Genomic DNA, 20,332 nt, shown 5'->3' with positions numbered 1-20,332 from the left:
TCTGCACAGTGGATTTCAATTAATTAAGATTAACAAAACGGCACCAAAATCGCCTTTAACGCGCTGTTTGACAGATTAGAGTTCCCTTTATGGATACCAAGTGGCAGCAGCTGTCAGTCTTTTTGTGGGAGCCCCTCGCAAATGCAGAAATAAGTGTTGCTCTGCGAGTAGCGTTGCCACGCATCGCTTCAGGGGGTAAGTGTTTTTTTTTTTACTACTTGTTTAAGAAATAGTCAGATATCCTTACCTCCGTATTGCTCTTTGAATATGTGACCTTCGATGAGCATTTGTGAAAGAATAATGTTTGATTTATCCATGAACGTGCGTGTTATCTTGCGCGTTGCCATATGGTCACGCTAGGCCTTTAGGCTACCTAACTTTTTATGTTTTTTAACTGCATTCTCATCTCGTGCACGGCTGTTGGCGCGTTCCCACAGTGGTTATTTCTTATTTTATTGTCGGAATAGGTTGATGTTGGAAGAAATAGCGAAGCAGTCATAGAGGAACATGACGACGTGTCAGTGGTTTATATCGAGCCGCCAGAGGCTAGCACCTATTCGGATGAAAACTCGGCCGATGAAGGCTCAGGTGGGCTCATTGACATTCTAAACAGGTGGTAGCTATTAGCCGGCGCTGAAACTGTTTTCTCTGACGGACGCCGCATTGGTGGATGCGACTCGGACGATGACGACCCCGGCGAGCAAGGTGACAGAATATCAGAGGTTTCTTCTTCTGTAGTTGATGCGGCCATTCCGGCAAAATTATCCACTGCTTCTAAGTGGACGAAGAGTGATCTCCAGACAAGCCTTGGCATATTTCCCGACCCAAACTTTGCTGCTTACAGGGTCTTTTCACTTGCTGAGTTGTTCGATCTTTTTGACAATGCCGTACTCGATAGGGCAAGTACTCGTATGTTGAGAAGAAGCGAATAAAGGTGGCCCATCCGAACACTGTTGCTAAGTACAAGATTTATAGGAGGTACGGACCAGATGGATGCAAATGCAGGTGCCTATAGGATTGCAATCCATGGCAAAAAGTGGTGGTGGCCGATTTTCACTTCACTTTGCGGTGTATCTATCAGCAACGGTTAGGCGCTAATTCGTAGCACAGGGTTCAACGTCACGCAGGTGGAATTCCGCAGGCAAATTGCACAAAGCTACCTGATGCGATGGAACAATAAGCCTAGAGGACCTGGTCAACGCAGAATACCAAAGACTGGTGATGTCCTGACTGGTACTCGGTATGACCAAGTGGCCCACTTTGGTGCACCAATACCTAATGGCAAAAGGTGGAGGTGTGCATGAGATAATTGCAACCACGCGGTGCACAGATATGACGTCCGCATGTGTATTCGATTATTTATATCATATCACACTAAATAAGTGCTCGACTATTCGCTATATATGTTTTTTGTGATGTTTCATGGCTTGAAATAAATGTTTTTAACTTCGCGTATTTTGCTGTAACGTAAGGGCCCAGTGTGACCATATGGTCACGGGCTATATTTCAAAAACTAATTAGGCAAGAGTAATAATTTCTTGCATGGGAATTATTAGTATAAATGTAAGTTAAGATATGACATTTATTTCAAGATAGCAAGAAAATAAAGAAACCGGTCCCTAATGGGTTAACAGATACAAAACTTTGATTACCAAAAGTCAATATCGTAAAGTATGTTCAGGTAAAGTTGCTCACTCACGCATTTACTTTAGTATAAATGTTGGCAGCCTTCGCGGTGAATACCTTCAAAAACATATCGTTAGGTTTCACAATACGCCCTTCGCGCTTCTACTGTTTCTAGGCAATTTACGGTGCACTTGCTCTATGAAACTACAGAAGAAGCGTTCGTCGTTACACAGCCTCGAGAGTAAGCCGGGCATACTCCATGCAGCGCGAGCAGAAAAAGGAGCCGTCATGGGGTAGTGCACACCAGGGAAGGCGAACATACCCGCCTTTTGTTCTCGCCATATTTGGTATAGTTGCGTACGTATATTCTGAAATTAGAATTGGCTTAGCCGCCAGTTCAGTGAAAACGTACCTTTTCGCGATTTTTTTGCAGTTCTTCGAACGAGTCTACGACTAGGACTGGAGCAGTAATACCGCGATGAGCCGTGGCCGCACTGTATCCGAGTCCTAAAACGGGCAGCTTCTTCAACTGCGGTGACATCATCCAAGCCTCTTCATATCCTCTAACCCAACGCGGTACTCTCGCTGGCTCCGTGTGCACATTGTCGAGGTGGCGACGCTTGAGCAACTTGACCATGTAGTTTATGCTTCTCTCTAATGCAGCTGTACCAGTGAATCTTGTACGATAGGTGTCGACAAAAAATGCCAGCTCTTCGTAGGTCTTGTTTCGCTCCGATCCATGGACAACCTCATTGATGATAGAATGTATGACTGGGGCGTATTCTCGAACCTCATTCACGATGTTCCTGCTCGGGAGGGGGCGGAAACAAGAATGAGAATTAGGGCGCTATTAGAGTGATATGGACGCAAGCGAAGCAACAATTGATACTGAAGTGATTCAACGAATTGTATCAAAGTAATAAATTCACTGAGCGCACATTATCGAGATGCTTGCATTTGCTTTTTAAATTTAATGTTTTTGTAATTTGTACGATGTTTATACATCTCAAAGACGAATAAAACCAAGGTTATCACCTATTGAATTCACAAAGGTGTCCACTGATGATAAACAGCAAGAAGACCGATGCTTACCGTTATACCTTCGGGAGTATGGGACCATAACGAATAAAAATAACTAATTCTAAGTATCTCCCCCAAATTTGTAGATTTCCATCTATGGAAGGCACAGTGGCTGTGTTTACCACCGGGGCGCAAGTGCATTTATTATATCTGGGATGATTAACAAACATTTGTACACATTCTTTAATATTATTCAGTTCCTCTATTCGGAGGCTGGCACGTTCACAGGAAGGCCACGAGGAAACATCTTTATTTGTTTACTGCTATGTCAAAAAAAAGTGAAATGTTTTATATTCGACTATGTGGTCCCGGACACTACAATTGATCTCACTTAAAGATTGTGGTAACTTTATTGGCTAAGGGAGATTCATTGTACATTACCTGGGAAGAACGTCTCGCTCCTGGCATGATGTTCTGATATCCTCTGTGCAAAACGCTCCCTTAGGAATACTTGAAACGGCCAGAAAAGCCACGCACCATGACACTCTTGTAGAGAACCCTCTTCGCACATTCGTATATACCTGCGGTGAATTTCACAGAAGGCGGGAATTGCATAACGGAGCCATGCAGGGAACATTAACGAGAATGATTTTATTGTGATGAGTCCTGGTAACATGCACTACGCACATGTAATAGCGCTTGGTTGCTAAACACAACACGGCTCCCTCCAGAATATTAGAAAACAGTCCGCGAGCGATTAGTTTGTCTATGTCAAGTTATTATCACGAGCAATCGTTTCGTCACTGTGGTTGACATTCTAGTCAATGGTTCTTGAAGCCTGAAAGTATGTACTGAGCTTTTGAAGCAGCCAGTTTCTAGGTGGCGAGGATGCTCTTGTCAATGCGATGAAATCTTTCTCGGACTGTGCCATAAAATACACGAAGAAATCAGAAATTATTGCGCACGTACAATAATAATCATCTTTCAGAACAGGACCACGTACAAATCCGTAAGCAGACATACAATACTAAATATTTGTGGCTCGGGAAGGCGGTTCCGTAGGTTGAAAAACATGGCCACCAGAGCACGAGCTTTATTCCTCCTTCCCTTAAGCTACCGTCCATTCCCGCAATTTTACGAATTTCACCTTTCCTCCCCCTCCTCCCGTCGTGAAAGCGTCAGTGACGAACAAAAGAGAGGATAAGATGTGGCTTATAAATTACATATATAAAAAAACTCGCTGTGGCTTAGCTAAGGTTAAGCCCAGGATGCGAAGCATACTAGCCTTTACTTTAACGCGACAGCGTTAAGGAGCTCGTGTCGCAGAAAAGCCGGTGTCGTCGGCGTCGGCTCAGGCATGCAGTGCTTGCTCAGGCGCACATTTCGTTGTCGCGCCGAACGCTGCGTTGCTCGACGCTCACCGCGTCCGATGCAGGGCGCGTAGTCGCTGCGCCGTAGCAAAGCAACCTAGAAACAGTCTCTGTAGCACGCCGCAACCTTCGCTTCTCATTCCAACGAGCAGCTCTGTCTCCAGGAGGCATCTCACCTCGTGAGTGTCTAGCAGAGGCAAGCGCAGCTGCTTATATACCACCGCGACGCCGCGAGCGACGGCTCGAGTTGTAGCCCCGTTTCTCCTCTGTCGTGACGTCACGGTGTCACGTGGTATTGAAGGCGAGACCGCCGCGCCTGAGGAGTTGGGTTGAGCTCTTGTAATATGCTTCCCGTAAAACCTTCCGTTAGTCCAATGGCACAAGATAGTCCCAACGAAGCATGAGTACATATAAACGGCTCTTAATTTCAACCATCAACATTTCCAATGCGCTAAACAATGATTAGTTTTATGGGGAAGTTGTTTGGTGACGTCCATCATAGCTCAAGTGGGCGAAACTAATTGTTGCGCCGCGGACAGTGTGTACATGCCCTGTAACGTGGCATAACACTGTTGGTGGTACACGTTGAACCATTGACACAACAGAGCAAGGTTCGAGCGTTTTCAAGAAACTGGAGCTGTAGTGGGGGTTGCTGTGCAAGCTAGGGCGGACAGAAAGCTGCATGTTCCGAGTTGTCTAGCACATTGCTTTCACGTGAGATGCGCCGTTCGCGTGGGAGTACAACGTCACAACGTCATTTCCTTGCGAAGCCAGTGCATATTAAAGTGCTACAGGTTTGCGCGTTTGGTTTTAACCACAAGGTGCTTAGGCCAGGAAATGCAAAATAAGAGCTGCTTTTAAAACATGGTGGTTTACTCGTTTACGAGGGTAAGCTGTTTGTACACCTCACTCTTGCTTTCTCAGGACCCAAAGATTTCTATGCTTGGGTGTTGTCACTAATCAAAGTCAAAACATTCCAGTGGAATACAAAATGCATTCAGTCGAAGAGCAGACAAATTTTGCCAAATCGGCAGCCAAAGATCTGCCCCATGAGGGTTTGAGTGTACCTGCCATGTGACTCAAGCCAACCTCCCAATGAGAAGAGGTGTGGCTTTGGCGAAAAACACCTGCAAAAATCCCATGTATACCTGCAAACCATGTGATGCATGCAATGTGAGTTCTCACTCCACATAAAGCTGCTCTGACTTGCACGCTGGGTACCATATGTTTGTGTGTAATATTTGCTGCATTTTCTTTTCTGAAACGTTTGCTGAATAGATCTTTTGCTTGAAGTGATTGCAGCAGATTTCCTTCATTCACTTATTCCTACAAATCATTAGAAAAACAATATACTTCTATATATATAGCACACTTGTTTTAGACTGCCTGGAGCAATACATAGATGTCCATCCAATGGGGCCACCAATTCCACCTCCGGAGAACTGCCTTCTTTCTGTGCGGAACAACCTTCGGAGCTTTTTTACAGAAGCAGGTCACAAGGGCAAGCGAGTGCGAAACTAAATACAGCATACGTCCAGTGAATTTTCTTTTTCAATAAAGTGTGATGATATGCAACTTAGCATGTGGTGCTTCACATTGATTCTTTATGGCATGAAAACAGCCACATGTGGAACAGACTGCACAATTCACAAGACTCAATATCACATGAAGATAGCCCGCCATCAGCTTCGTAAGTGCAATGGCTACTCCTTCAATACATCGCACAACTTGCTTTTGACATGCCCTACCTGCGATCATATCCAACATGCTGCCCGACACACCCACCGTGCCGCCCACCGTGCCGCCCAGCACCCACCGGGCCACCCGTAACCCACCGTGCCACCCGTCACCCACCGTGCCACCCGTCACCCATCGTGCCGCCCAGCACCCACAGTGCCACCGTCACCCATCGTGCCACCCGTCACCCACCGTGCCACCCGTCACCCACCGTGCCACCCGTCGCCCATCGTGCCAACCATCACCCACCGTGCCGCCTAGCACCCACCGTGCCACCCGACACCCATCGTGCCACCCGTCTCCCACCATTCCACCCATCACCATAATCCACCATGATGGTGGGTGATGGATTCCGCCATACCCAGCAACGGGCAAATTTTCAGTAGTGTTTTTTTTTTGTTTTACTGGAAAGCGGGCATAAATTATTGCAGACTGAGCTACAAATTGCAATACTAAGGCACAAATCCTTGCACAAAAATTGATAGAAACCGCAGTTATTATGTGAGCTCTTCGTTGACTTTCTCACTTGGGATGATGCGTCGTGAAACAGATAAATGGGCAATAATTATCGGTGTACAGAAAGGAAACGTTACCTGCAGCCTTTAACATACTGTTGACCCATGTGAACTGTAATTTTCTGACCAAGGATTCCCTTGGCATCTTGCAAATGCATGACGTGGCGCACCAATTTTAATGCTCGTGAGGGCCGTATAGGGTACCATTAAGCTAAATTAACACCATTTATCCTTTTTGCTCCACATTTTCGTCGCAGCTGTTCATCCTCTTTTCCCTGTACAGACCTCAGCTGTGACACACACGCCGCTAGGTCTATTTGGTGGCACACAGACACCAAACCAGGGATAAACGGCAAAGAAGCTAGGTTGACAGGATTCTCCGTAGCGGCTCTAATTCCATGGTGTTATCAGCAACGGCCGATCCACGTTCTGATTCAACTGTTTTTAGCATTGGTCACTGTTGGAAGCCGTATTAAAGCCTTTTCGCACATAACGTAATGGTGCGAAAATCAGCCCACCAAGTCACCACATTTCATCCCACAGTCTCCGCTATAGGCTCAGCTTGTTCGATAAGACATGTGGCATATGAAACCCAGGGAAGCTAGAAAAAAAAGACTTCACATAAATAAGCGTCAGCATTTGAGCAGCACATCAGCACAGAGCTATGAGGCGAGGGCTGTGACCCAGTTCCAACGGCAACGGTAGGGCTGGGTCAATAGGGCGTGGGTTGGCATTATTTTTTCTTACGTGCAAGGCTCTTCGCAGTTGATCAACCAAACATAATATAGCGACTCTATTATGTGCTTCAAGCAGTCCATCAAGAAATTCTGACAAATTTCCACGAACTGCTGCTACATGTTACAGGACACTTTAAATTTGCTCACACAGTCCAAGGCACTTAAGATAGGCTCCGCTAACCCCAGTTCCCCGAAGATACCACACGCGACATAAGAACTTGCCACTTCAACGAAAGATGGGACGCACTCCAAACCCGATGAATGGAAAGCACTACGGATCTTTTAACTTGTTGAGATAGACGTTTCTTTGAAAACTGAGTAGAAGACAGAGAACGTTGTGTCATCTGATGTGGAACAAAAGAGCGTTCGCGGTAGAAGGACGGAAAAATGGGGTGTATTGCGCTGAGAACAGTCGAGGAGCGTTAAAAGTGGCCGTTAGTATAAGCCAGGAAATCGTGGACTAGTGCGTGGGCGCTAGTCCACGTCGTTGTCTTCTACATTTATTATTTAACGGCATTGTGATGAACGTCGTCATCTGTATGTTCACATAAACCGCATTGTAGCGGAAGGCTTCACCACGGGGAAGGCGGATCGTCTTGTCTACATTTCGGTACCGTAAAACACGGGAGGGAGCACCTTCAGAGGTGAGATCAGGCAATCTTTAGGTTTTCGCGACTGCACTGATATCACGAGGAGTATCGTGAATACACCGAGGAGTCAAGCTGGTGTGCAACGTCTAGCTATACGCCAGACCCAGATCTCGACGAATGTCACGCTGCACAATTCCTGAAACTTCATCCTCTAAAATATTCATATCTGAATACACCGGAACGTCTACCTGACATCGTCGTGCAGTCGATCAGTGATTATCTGCAATTTCTGCATTGAATCGGTTCTTGTAGGCGCTACCTGAGAGGCAGGTGCCTCGTACATAAGGTCACTATGGATATCATCGCAAACAACGAAGGCCTTTTGCATGTGGAGTTCCTGCCAATACGTGAGCAGCAGTGCCTTCATTGCACTTTGATAGAGCAGTATCGTGTGCTCAGGGATATTGGTAAGAAAGTAGAGGTACTGCAGATATCGACTGATTGGAAGCGGAAATTAGAGAAGCTGAAAGTTACGATCAGAGAATAATTCAAGCGAAATTCGGAACTGGATTTAATATCGCAGACTGGCAAGAGACTCGACGGGCTCGTATAAAATCAATAAAAACCACATTGTGGCGGAACTGCAAGAACTGTCGGAAGTGAAACAAGACACAGTCCATCTATGTCTCCATCATTTAGCCAATGCGGCTTCCTCCTAAAGAAAAGCCTGCATATGTCGCTTGACGCTTCGACCTCGCGAATAAGCTGTCAACAAGTTGGAAAGAGGGAATTTAGCGTTCGCACATCAGAAAATATTATCCGAGAAATAACGATCACAGAGGAACTGCAAATAATAGAAACGACTTCCCACTGACATCTTTATCATGCCAACAATGAGAGTCCGCGGCACTGATGTCAAGATCGCAGCTACAATTCGCACCACTGAAACAAAAGGTTACTATATTTGGAAAAAGGGAAGCATCTAGTAAACCTGAAGACAGCCTGCCGGATTAAATCTGGAGGCTGAATGCAAGTCGAAGAATACGAGCTACAAGGTAGTGCCCGCATGTGTGCGCACAATCGTCTGATGGAACGAAACGAAACCTATTTTGCCAAAGGAAAAGAAACAGATTCAAGACTATATGTACACAAGTCTGCCAGTTGTGCTTATTATGGCTACAACTTGTCGAGCAATCTACAGAGGTGATGGCAGACAAGCATATGAGGCAAGAAACATCTGTAAGCGAAAACACAAATCGCCAACACTGAGTTGCAGCAGTGAATGAAGCACTCCAGACCAAGTCATATAAATAAGACGTGATGATTCCGCGGAAGGCTGCAAGGTGGAGAGAAGTAATTTATCAAGGGAAAATGAGACATCCACTCAATCATAGCAATTTCGACAGAAAAAACCCATACGGTTTTTTTTAAGCAAAGCCACGTACTTTAAGAAAAATTCGACCTGGTCCAGGACTCTAACACGGGGCCACCACCTTTCCAGGATAGCCGCTCTACAATCTTAGCTAATTATGCGACTAGCAGATGGCAGAGCCAAGTCGAACTTGTCCACAACTCGAAGCAGAGGCAAGAGTTTGACGTAATAGTTCTGCGGAAACTAGTCCCGGGTTCAAGTTCCGGACCAGGACGAAGTTAGCCGCCGTTGTTGCGCAATGGCAATGGTGTTGGGCGGCTGATTATGAGGTCGCGGGATCGAATCGCGGCCACGGCGGCGGCATTTCAATGGGGGTGAAATGCGAAAACACCCGTGTACTTAGATTGAGGTGCACGTTAGAGAACCCCAGGTGGTCGAAATGTCCGGTGTCCCACACTACGGCGTGCCTCATAATCAGAAAGTGGTTTTGGCACGTTAAACCGTATAATCTAATTTATTCTACAACAAGTTTTTCTGCAACTTCGAGTCTTTTTTTTTCGAGGAACCTGTATGTGATCTTTTGCAGCAATTGCTACGACTGGGTGGATGTCTCATTTTCCCTTAATAAATTACTTCTTTCCACGTTGTGCGTCTCCGCAAGACTATTACGTCAAACTCTAGCCTTTGCTTCGAGTTGTTGACAAAGTCGACTTCGCTCTGCCATCTGCTCGCCGCCTTGTCAGCACACATGAGAGAGCGGCTGCCCCGGAAGCGTATACTAAAAACATATCCCGTAGGTGCCTGGGGGGGGGGGGGGTGTACGGGGGCTCAGAGCTGCGCGCCTATTGGCTCTCGCCACAGGCCACTTCCGCTCGCATGGCGGCACTCAGGGACGCGGCCTCAGACGTTGCCTCCGAGATTTAAGTTTGCTTACGCTCCGAAGGTGAGCTGCCGGCCCGGTGAACTTGATACAGCTCTATGATGCAGCAGTGGCAACTCATGCCCATTCGGTGATAGGAGCGCACATCAATTGCATTGTGGTGTATCTGAGGCGCGTAAAGCAACTTGAAATGTTTCGAGAAGCACCTGTGCAACGTTACTCAAGGGTTCTGTGCAGGCCTCTGACAACACTGCGCCTCGCTGCCGAAAGCCGCATCGCTCCGTTTTGACCTACGCTGAAAATCATTCATGCGTAAAGCGGACACACGCCAGTCGAAAGGAAGAGGACGGCGGCATGAAATTGGGTTCATGTATTGATGCCACAGCAATAACGACGACTCGATAAGTTTTTGTTGCAGTTCGAAGAGCATATTTTCGAGAACGCTAGTACGATCAGGTAAGACTTAACGGCGCATACGTTAGGCGGAGCGCACACTTGTGCAAAATAATTTGACTTCGCACAGAGAGACTGAGTCCATCCCACGCAAAATGAAAAGCGCGCGCGCATATATTTGTAGGTGTGCGTCCAAATGCATTCAAAGCGTGCTTCAAACCAAAAGTACTTTCCTGCTGCCGCGCGTGTGGCTTCGCTGTGACGCCCGATTCTTCGTGGGATATGATTTTCTTATACCCGCTATGTGTGAAGCAAAAGCGCGTCGCCAACATGCAATTGTCTCGCGCCACTTATTGGAATAAGCCGTAGACCACCAAGGGGAAACTCTACTAATATACCGACCTTGCTGCGATTCTTCAGTTATTAAAAGAAAAAGAAAACGGTAAGTTATGATGGTTTCAACGCACGACATCTGTAATGCGGCGAAGCATTCAGTGTATTGCAGAGAAGCGAGTAAGAATTTGCTCGCATACGCAGTGTAAGCAAGACACGGTCTGGCCTTTGTTATTATCTCAGGTTCTCACCTGAGGCCTCCGCACTGAAGCAAGCAGTGCCTTGCAGTGAATCGAAGCGAGAATTTGCGCGCGTACGAAGCGTAAGTAACCTGTTATAAAATCTGGAAACACAAGTGGACTTGGTTGTAGTCTTCATTATTATCTTAGGTGTGCACCTGAGGCCTCCGCCTGCCGGTACTATGTTTCTTTTCGCTTGCTATATAATTTCACTGCACTACTTCTAAGTATTGTGGAGAAGGGGGTGAGACAAAGGGAAGGAAAGAGAGGGAGGTTAGCCAGTGTAAGAAACCGGCTGGCCACCCTGTGATGGGTACAGGAGTAAAGGGAATAAAAAGAGAAAGTAGAAGAAGGGAGAAAAAATAAAGGAAACCGGAAAATTCTCACAGAAACGCGATACTACGCGCTACAAAGCTCAAAGACGGTCGCACAATTCCCATGTCCTTAAAAACTTCAGCAAAGCCCTTAAGGCCTTATGTGCCGAAGCCCGTCTGGAGCAGTGTCCTAGAGCTTTTTCCTCTGTAAAGGGGCGATTGTCCAGTTTTTCGAGCACGGTCACGAGCACGTTTCTTGGCCCTTTGTAACTGGGACAATCACAAAGGAGGGGCGCAATCGTCTCCTCACAGCCGCAGGTGTCGAAAGTAGGGCTGTCGGCCATTCCAATGCGCAATGAATAGGAGTTCGTGAACGCCACACCGAGCCACAGGCGGCACAGAAGTGTTGCTTCCGCTCGTGGTAACCCTGGTGATAGACGGAGATGCAGACGTGGATCCACTCTGTGGAGACGTGCGTTCGTGAATTCACTGGTGTTCCACAGACTCTACCTAAGCTCGCGGGCAATGGAGCGAAGACTTGTGGCTGCATCTGTTCGTGAGAGTGGTATTGGTATAACATGGGCACCACTGTGGGCTGATCGGGCGGCGTCATCCGCACGGTGATTTCCCGAAATAACGCAGTGACCCGGTACCCACTGATAGATGATGTTGTGCCCCTTGTTGATTGCGTGATGGTGGAGTAGTGGGATGTGTGTGACTAGTTGCACATGTGGTCCGTGGTTGAAAGGGGACATCAGACAATGAAGAGCTGCCTTCGAGTCGCATAAGATGGACCATGAATGTGATGATTTGTCACCAATAGACTCCAGAGCAGCAAGGATAGCTGCGAGTTCTGCAGCCGTCGATGATGTAATGTGTGACGTCTTCAACCTGAGGGTGACAGACTCTGCGGGAATTACCACTGCTCCAGCTGAACTTTTAGAGGAGGCAAAACAGTCCGTGTAAACGTGGATGCGTTTTTGGTGCTTGTCATGTAGGAATGAAAGCACGGTTTGTTTGAGGGCGAAAAATGACATCTCTGTTTTCTTTTTGATACCGGGAATAACAAGAAGAGCCTGGAGTGAATTGAGGCCCCACAGTGCTAGGGATGGTCTTGCTGCAGGCGTGAAGTGTGACGGTAAAGTTCCTTGGTTGGCAGCAATAATCCTGCTAAATGCTGAACAAGGTCGAGAGGCAGGAAGGGAGGCGAGATGATACGATGGAAGTCTGGCGAAGTGCCCGATATGCACCCTTAAAGCGATGACTTGAAGATACGTGTAGATGGGGTGGTCATGCGCGATGGCTATTGTTGCTTCCGTGGATGCACATCTGGGAAGACCAAAGCAAATTCGGAGAGCTTCAGCTTCTGCAGACTAGAGGGCATGGAGGTTGGTCTTACCGGTCCCACCCAGTTGAGGCAAGTTATAGCGCTGGAGACCGAGGAACATAGCGTTATAGACTTGGAGCATCGCACTCACAGATGCACCCCATGACATTCCCGCAAGAAATCTGAGCACGTGGGTTATCATGACTAGTTTCGTTGTTATGTAGGAGATATGAGGACTCCAGGAGATGTCTCAATCTATTATCACTCCTAGAAAGCGGTGCGTCTTCTCGTAGGCAATCGGCTATCCATTAATCCTGACAACGAACGGTTTCACTGCTTTGCGCGTGAAAGCGACCATAGAGCACTTCTCAGAGGACACCTCCAGACCTCGCGCTCGTAGATAACCTGATGTTAGTGTAGCCGCTTTTTGGTGTCTGGCGTGCACCTAGGGACGCGTCGCTCCTGATGACCAAGTGCATTTATCGTCTGGATAGATCGACACGTGGACGGATTTCAGAAAGGTATGAACCAGGTCGATGAGCAGGTGGTTAAATAGGTTGGGGCTCAAGACTCCGCCTCGTGGTACACCATGGTAGGTGTTGTGTTGTGATGACGCACCATCCTCTGCTTGCACAAAGAATGACCTGTCCTTCAAGAAGCTGAATATCCATCGAAAAACAAGGCCGCCTAGGCCGACATCGCCCAAGGCCTCCAGGATGGATCGATGGGTTACGTTATCATAAGTGCCTTTCACATCCAGGAACATCCCCGCTGACAGCCTCCTTAAGCTTTTTTCCTGCTGAACAGACGAGACAATATCTGTGACGTAGTCTACAGAGGAGTATCCGAGTCGAAAGCCTGCCATAGCGTCAGGGTATAACTTGTGTTCTAGATACCACTCTAGACCCGTCAGCACCATCCTCTCCATCACCTTTTCTAGACAACTGGCCAGAGCAATGGGACGATAAGATGCCAAGCCTAGGGGTGATTTAACTGGTTTGAGCAGCGGCACAAAACAGCTGGACTTCAATGCAGCAGGGACCACTCCTTCACGCCATGAATTATTGTACACTTCTAGAAGAGCATGCCGGGCTGTTTGACCGAGGTTTGCAAGAGCAGCTTATGTCACCCCGTCATACCCAGGTGACGAGGAACGTCTGCACGCTGCCAACGCCACCTGCAACTTCTCGATAGAAAGCAGATTGTCCATACGAGAATCCCGTGAGATTGGAACATCACAGGCATCACGTGTAGCGAGCGATGGTGGTAGAACAGCAACCTCGAAACAGAAGTCCTCCGCTTCGTCGATCTCTCTGCGATTTTGGTAGAGAGCCAGGCATTTAAAGGGGTGGCGTTGTTGCGGTGACGTTCGAAGACCACGCACCGTTCTCCATATATGGGACAGAGGTTTTTGCGGATCAAGGAGCTCACAGACGGTTTTCCATTTTAGAGACTGCAGGGAGCTGATACGACGCTGGATTTTCTTTGTGCGTCTCGCCTCCCTTAGGTCGTAGATGGACTTGGTGCGTTTCTACCTTTGTTCCGCGCGACGGCGGATTTCTCGAAGGTGCTCCAATTCTGCTTCGAATTCATAAAAATTAGAAATAGGCCGAAAAGCTCTTGTGGCTTCATGAGCAGCGGCGTTAATTAGCTACTCGATGTTGCCAGGTAGACAGTCCTGCATCTCTTGGCATTTATTCTCCATGAGCAACGTGTATTTAGGCCAGTCGATGTGATGAAGAACTGTGGTAGAGCGTGACTCGATTCCTACATATGTTGGAACGTGGACACTACCATCCGTTTTGTTGTCCATAAACCATTTCACACTGGCACTGAGGCATCTTGAAACAAAAGTTCAGTCCAGGCAGCTGCTGTGTGTCAATTCCCGCAGAGAAGTGGGACTGCCATCATTCAGGCAGCAGAGCTCGTGGTACGACGTGAAGGATAGTACATGTCTTCCTCGACAATCCACCTTTAAGCTTCCCCATAGCGGATGATGCGCATTGAAGTCGCCGGTAATAATCCATGGTCCAGGTGTCACTGTTAGAATTGCACTTAGTATTGCGTTGTAAAATTGACTCGAAGGTGAAATGTAGGCACCTAGAAGCGTGAGTGTGACGGTCTTACATTTTATAGCCAAACATACGTACTGATTGTCGTCATCAGGTGCCACTGGGTGTAAAACATACGTGAAATCGCATCTGATTTAACCGATGACTTTGCTGCGGTCGCTACAGGTGGCACACATGAAAGCTTTATATCCTGATCGATGGATGGCGCACTCAATGTTTGGTTCACAAATGACGATTATTGGAAATTTGTTCTTAAAAAGAAACGGACGAAAGTCCGAAATGCGGGATTTAATGCCTCTGACATTTCATTGGAAAATAGACGCTTCCTTGACCTCCTTAAGGAACGATTGTAGATGAGCAGCCATGGTGCTTCTCAAGAACCGACAGTACCGGATTCAGGGCATCCAGTGTTTGAAGTGCACCTCATGCCGCCGGAGTGTGTATGGCGGTAAGTAATACTCGTAGCGCGCTCAAAGGGCCCTTATCATGGTGACAACTTCTTTGTCGTCGTCTTGGTTGCTGCCAAAAGGCAAAGCATGATTCGACGAGCGTGCTACATCTTGTCGCTCCGCTGCTGGATCTAGCCGTGGCAACGGCGGCCACTCCTCGCATGAGGCAATGATATTGGGGGCTTTCAACTTAGGATCCTCATTGCTACTATTGCTAGTTGTATGTGGAAGTTTGTGCAGTGTCAGTGGACGCGGTGCGTCCTTAGCAATAGCAGCGGGTTTCCTAGATCGCCGGCAACGTGAATGTCGACGTCGCACCTTAGCGGCAGCCTCCCTGTGTGAGAAACCATCCCTGACCATTTGCCTCAAGACTTTCACCTCATTTTTCACAAGTGGGCAATTCTTTGAATTTGCATCTTGAGATTATTGACAATTGGCGCACTTTTGGTTTTCTGCGCGACAGGAGTCGGAGCTGTGTGACCCAGAGCATCATCTTTTCACGGCAGCATTTGTGCAAACCGCACTAACAGTACCCTATCCTTGGACACTTCCTGTACTGAAGCGGTTTTGGCAAAAAAGGCCGTACTATGTGTCGGAAGTGATCGACCTTGGCGTGTGACGGTAGGCTGTGCCCTTTGAAAGTTAACTTCACACACTGCGCGTTTACCAGGCGATGGGCTTGCAACATGGCAATTCCCTCTGTCGCCGGCTTGATGAGTATATGCTGGTCAGCATCGCTTATAGAATTATCTACGTCATAGCAGCATACGTTGATTCTCATGCCAATTGTCACTCGATTCACTGGAATACACTGAATGCTTTGCTGCATTACAAAGATGCCGTGCGCTGAAGCCATCATAAATTATCGTTTTTCTTTTTTTTTATAATTGATGAATCTCAGCAAGCTCGGTGTTTTAGTAGAGTTTCCCCCTTGCTTTGCACTTTATTCCAATAAGAGGCGAGATACTTGCGTGTTGGCCACGGGGGGCTAACCACAGTAGGAGCATGAATTCTGTCGAAAACTTAGTGCACTATGAGGAAGTGGTGCTGTCAGGGTCATCATCGTCTCTATGTTCAAATAAAGTAGAATTAAGAGGGGGCTTCAACATGCAGAATTCAGCTTGCTCCTTTCAGCCCTTTCCCGACGTGAACATCCGGGAATAGACTCTGCCTCTACTCACGATCGCACGCGGTTTGCTAAAACAAATGTGCTGTCGAGCGGTTGCACAATTTATGCAGCCTGGTCCCCTTTATTTTTTTTTTTGGGGGGGGGGAGGGGCAGCTACCTCTTCTGCCAGTTTACTGATCACAGACCTAGCCCAAAGTGGTGAAGCCGGAGATAACCACACAAAATACTGTGCTTAATAACAATAGCCCTGATTGTACAGCTGAGTACTTGTCAAGCAGATGCAAACAAGCCGACAGCGCATCTGTATAACATACTCGCAGGCATGCTGTCTACATAGGTGGGCGTCCAACACAATCTCTGGAATGCCAGTCACATGCAACTTTTCCCTACCACAGGACAGAGCAGCAGGCGAGACAGCTGGCACTGTTACAGATGGTGCACATGCAGTAAACCACCACAGCACTTGGTTCTGTGCTGTCGCACATTACGGATGGAGATGTCAAACCGAGGGTTAACGGCTTCCTTCAACTCGCACGAGACGGGTGACCGCTCAACAGCCAGCGGAGCAAGGACACAAAACGCACCGACGATTCACGCTACGAGTTCGTAGCAAGTAGTACTCCTTCGCACAGCCTGGCCAGGTGTAGACAATCATTCATCAAGGCGGACTCTGTGAGAAACTCCGGCCTCACTACTTTGGCGGCAGCACTATTGTTGAAGCGTGTTGAAAAACTCCATTATGAAGGCATCGCTGATGAAGCGACATCGTCAGTGCGCTGAGGCGAGCTACTTCGTTGCTGGTCCTCGCATCCTACTTGCAACCCAAACCTAATACATACTTATACAGAAGGAAACAAGCAACCTGGATGAGCACTTAGCTCCGGCTCGTGTAGTCTACTTGTTTCCTTTGGTGTGAGTATTCATTAAGTCCGCGCTGCAAACACGAAAGGCACACAGTCGCAGCGATACAGTGCCTGTCCACGCGTCATCCACGTCGTACTCTGTCAGCACGCTATCAGACTGAAGAAACCTTAACAAGTTCCTTTGTTCACATTTGTTTCCCTATGTTGAATCTTGTTGAGGATTACGCGAATTTTTTCATCCTTACTTTCATGTGTTTCAGGATCGGCTAGGTCTTTCAGACAGGGAGGTACTGACATTTCTTTTTTTCTGTTTCGTCCAATCCATTATTTCCCTTCTCGTCTATTGCATATCTGTGCGTTTACGTCCAATAATATTATTGCCTTCTATAAGGGTTCCGCTGCTGCAGAAATTGCGCTACCGATGTTGCGTAAATTGTACTATACTTCGAACACCGTACTTTTACATATAAATAGAAATACATGTTAGTTATATCATGCAACTGACGGGAGACTGATCCGCCACTTAATAATTTTAATAATGCATTACTATGTCATGAAATGTTGCAGCTTACTGGAGGCACCTGGTATGACATACGTATAGAAAGAAATCCTGCGCAAGAATAACAACATGACGACGGACCAGGTGGGTTGCTTTCGCCGTTTCCGGATGGCACTCTAATTATCACCGTAGATTTTCTGCCAAGTTACTGAAAGCGACTCTGGCACTACTGTCTAGGGAGCTGCATGTATGCTTATTAAGCCAGCGTAGCCATGAAAATGCCCATACGTCGTTCTGGCTTTAAACTTTTCGTGAGTGTGTACTTTGATAAAAATTGATATATAAATTATGTGTTCTTACATGTCAGAACCACGATCTGATTTACGAGGGACGCCGTAGTGGGGGCTCCAGAAACTTGGACCTAATGGGGCTCTTTAACGTGCACCTATTTCTAAGTACAATGGCGTTTTCGCATTTCGCCTCCATCGAAATGCGGCTGCATGGTCGGGATTCTTTCCCGCGACATCCTGTTTAGCAGCCCAACACGAAAGCCACTAAGCAACCACGGCGGGTTTGCACAATGATCATCTTCAATAAAACGGTATAAATATTGCAACATTCAGTGTATCTTTAGCTTATATATTTCAGTTATTCGCAATGATTATGCCTCTGAGCTGTAGCCTATTACTTTCGTGAGTATAGAAAAAAAATTGTTTGCTCGGATAAGCGCAATAAATAACACCCTATGAAGGGCTCAAATCACAACACAACCATTACGGAAAACTAAGCACTGCCTCGTATTCTCATGACAGTTCAGCGGTGGCAGCACCACATAAATGGTTGTAAATTTCGTGAAACTCTGTGTACAATTTCGCATTACAACAAGCTCCACGAAAACGCAAAGTCAGCCCAGATATGAAATTCTGGGAATGCGGTCCTGGCAAACAGAGTAACCAGTAGCAATGGTTACAGATATTCGTCAATATAATGTATTAGAACAAAGCGCTCAGAATACATATAAAAAAGCGCAATTATATAGTACCACACAGAATTTGTGTAGCTTTAACAAGTGTACGTAACGACAACTCCGGGGAAACATGAAAGAAACTTCCGTCTTCACGTCGTTTCATTATAATTGGAAGCGAGTTAGGAATGAATATGGCGGTAAATTTCTTATAAACAGTGTGCGCTCATACAACGACTACGTTAGATTTATGATTCAGTAAAGCTCGTAAAATATAGTGATGAGTTGTACAAAGAAATAGTTAAGAAACACATCCACGTTGTGGCATTGAGTATGACAAAAGCCATCTTTGAAACAAGCATGTAATTTACTAGATGTAAGCACTAGGATATGTTGCGGTTACATAAATTAAATTGCGAAAATTTACGTGCCAAACAACAAACAAATTTTGAGGCATGCTGTAGTGGCGACTGCCAAGTAATTTTTATCACGCGGAGCTCTTTAACGCGTACCGAATACACACCAGAGGGTCGCTGTTTGCATTCCGCCACATGTGAATTAAATCACTACAGCCGGTATTGGACTAGCCACCTCGGGCTGAGCATCACAATGCCGTAGCTGTTCAGCCGCCGCAGCGGGTGGCTCTAAGATCTAAATAAAGTCTTCTAGTAAGGTTTTCTAAAGTATTATCGCATGAATACTCCGCATAATCAAACTAGAGAAGAATGCAAGTGCACTGGTAGAAGGACTGGCATTCAGTATGTCATGCTCGTTCTTGTTGTGAATACACTTGTGATTGCCTTTGAATTTTTGAAGTACTTGAGCAAGAGAAGCCGAGCGATTATATATCCCTGGGGAATCCACTGTTATTGCTACCACAAATTGTACAATACTTGCCAATTTACCTGCCTTAATTTCGTCTTGTAAATAATGGCGTAGGAGTGTCAGAAGAACGAAACCAATATCTGGTATTTCTTGTTTCTAAAGAAAGTGCTGTCAATAATTATATCGAACGTTTTTTTTAATAACAAAACCTACCACCCCATTTTAGGCCATTTGTGGGTAATCATTGTGATCGCCACGCTTAAATCTAGAATGAGTAGGTGGCGTGCAACGATGACATTGTAATGATGACGACTCGAAAGTATGTGAACAGTCGCTTCGTCAGTTTCACGAAGAAAAAAATTGGATGGATGGATGGACGGAAGGATCGACAGAGGGAAGCCTCTTTTCTGCACTAAACTGGACTCACAGTAAAATTCAGTCAGCGGTTCCGTGCCTCGTATCCACACAGACACCTATTTCCAAAATAAATATTCCCCTGCTCGCGTGCACTTCATTCAAAGCAGCGACACGTGCGGAAAATGGGCATGCTGCACTTAGTTCATCCTTTCCTCTCTGATAGCCACATGCATGCTTGTTTTTGATCCACCCATTGCAAAACAGTTCATCTGGGCAGCGTTATCCTTTTACGCTTAGGTCTACGAGGGTAGCGGGCTACAATATAAGTTGAAGGAATGCCATCGCGTATCCCGCTGTCGCACTCACCGGACAGAACTGCCAGCCTTCCTTAACGCATCCAGCCATGACAAGCCAATCGGCACAGTCACGCCGTTCTGAAACCCATATCGCGCGTTCAGCCGCAATTTGCATCCTTTTGTAATTTGCAACCAATTCCGAAGGTCTTACAGAATGCTCCAAAAGCGTGGGAATAGAATGCAAGGTAACATGGACGGGCACGCAATAGGTGCTGATTGGGTCGAATAAAGAGCGTAACGATCCTTTCAACGCTGCTTTCACGCGCTTCCGTTGACAGTCAGTTCACCGCGACAGGCGAAGGAGCAGTGGTTAGTACGCTTGAACGCTGTGGAGCGTAGCAAGCAGCCATGTGGCCGCGGTCGAA

At 46.8% G+C, this 20,332-nt stretch overlaps 1 protein-coding gene across 2 annotated transcripts in view; it reads right to left on the bottom strand.

Annotated features, from left to right (window-relative positions):
* LOC139055910 (carboxypeptidase Q-like) overlaps positions 1-20,028 on the bottom strand; it is a 67,771-nt gene extending 47,743 nt beyond the window's left edge. Inside the window, exons 1-3 of one of the 2 annotated variants that reach the window (XM_070533547.1) lie at positions 19,978-20,028; positions 3,088-3,227; positions 2,039-2,435 (exon numbers count right to left, since the gene is read on the bottom strand). In XM_070533547.1, the coding sequence (XP_070389648.1) occupies positions 2,039-2,435; positions 3,088-3,227; positions 19,978-20,016 (576 nt within the window). In that variant the 5' untranslated portion in view covers positions 20,017-20,028. The remainder of the gene's footprint in view (positions 1-2,038; positions 2,436-3,087; positions 3,228-19,977) is intronic. The other variant, XM_070533548.1, reaches the window with a different exon arrangement.
* Between the last annotated feature and the right edge of the window lie 304 nt (positions 20,029-20,332).

Source organism: Dermacentor albipictus, chromosome 2 (assembly GCF_038994185.2).
Source record: "Dermacentor albipictus isolate Rhodes 1998 colony chromosome 2, USDA_Dalb.pri_finalv2, whole genome shotgun sequence".
NCBI lineage: Eukaryota > Metazoa > Arthropoda > Arachnida > Ixodida > Ixodidae > Dermacentor > Dermacentor albipictus.
The sequence above is the reverse complement of the archived record's forward strand: the minus strand, read 5'-3'. Positions and strand labels throughout refer to the sequence as shown.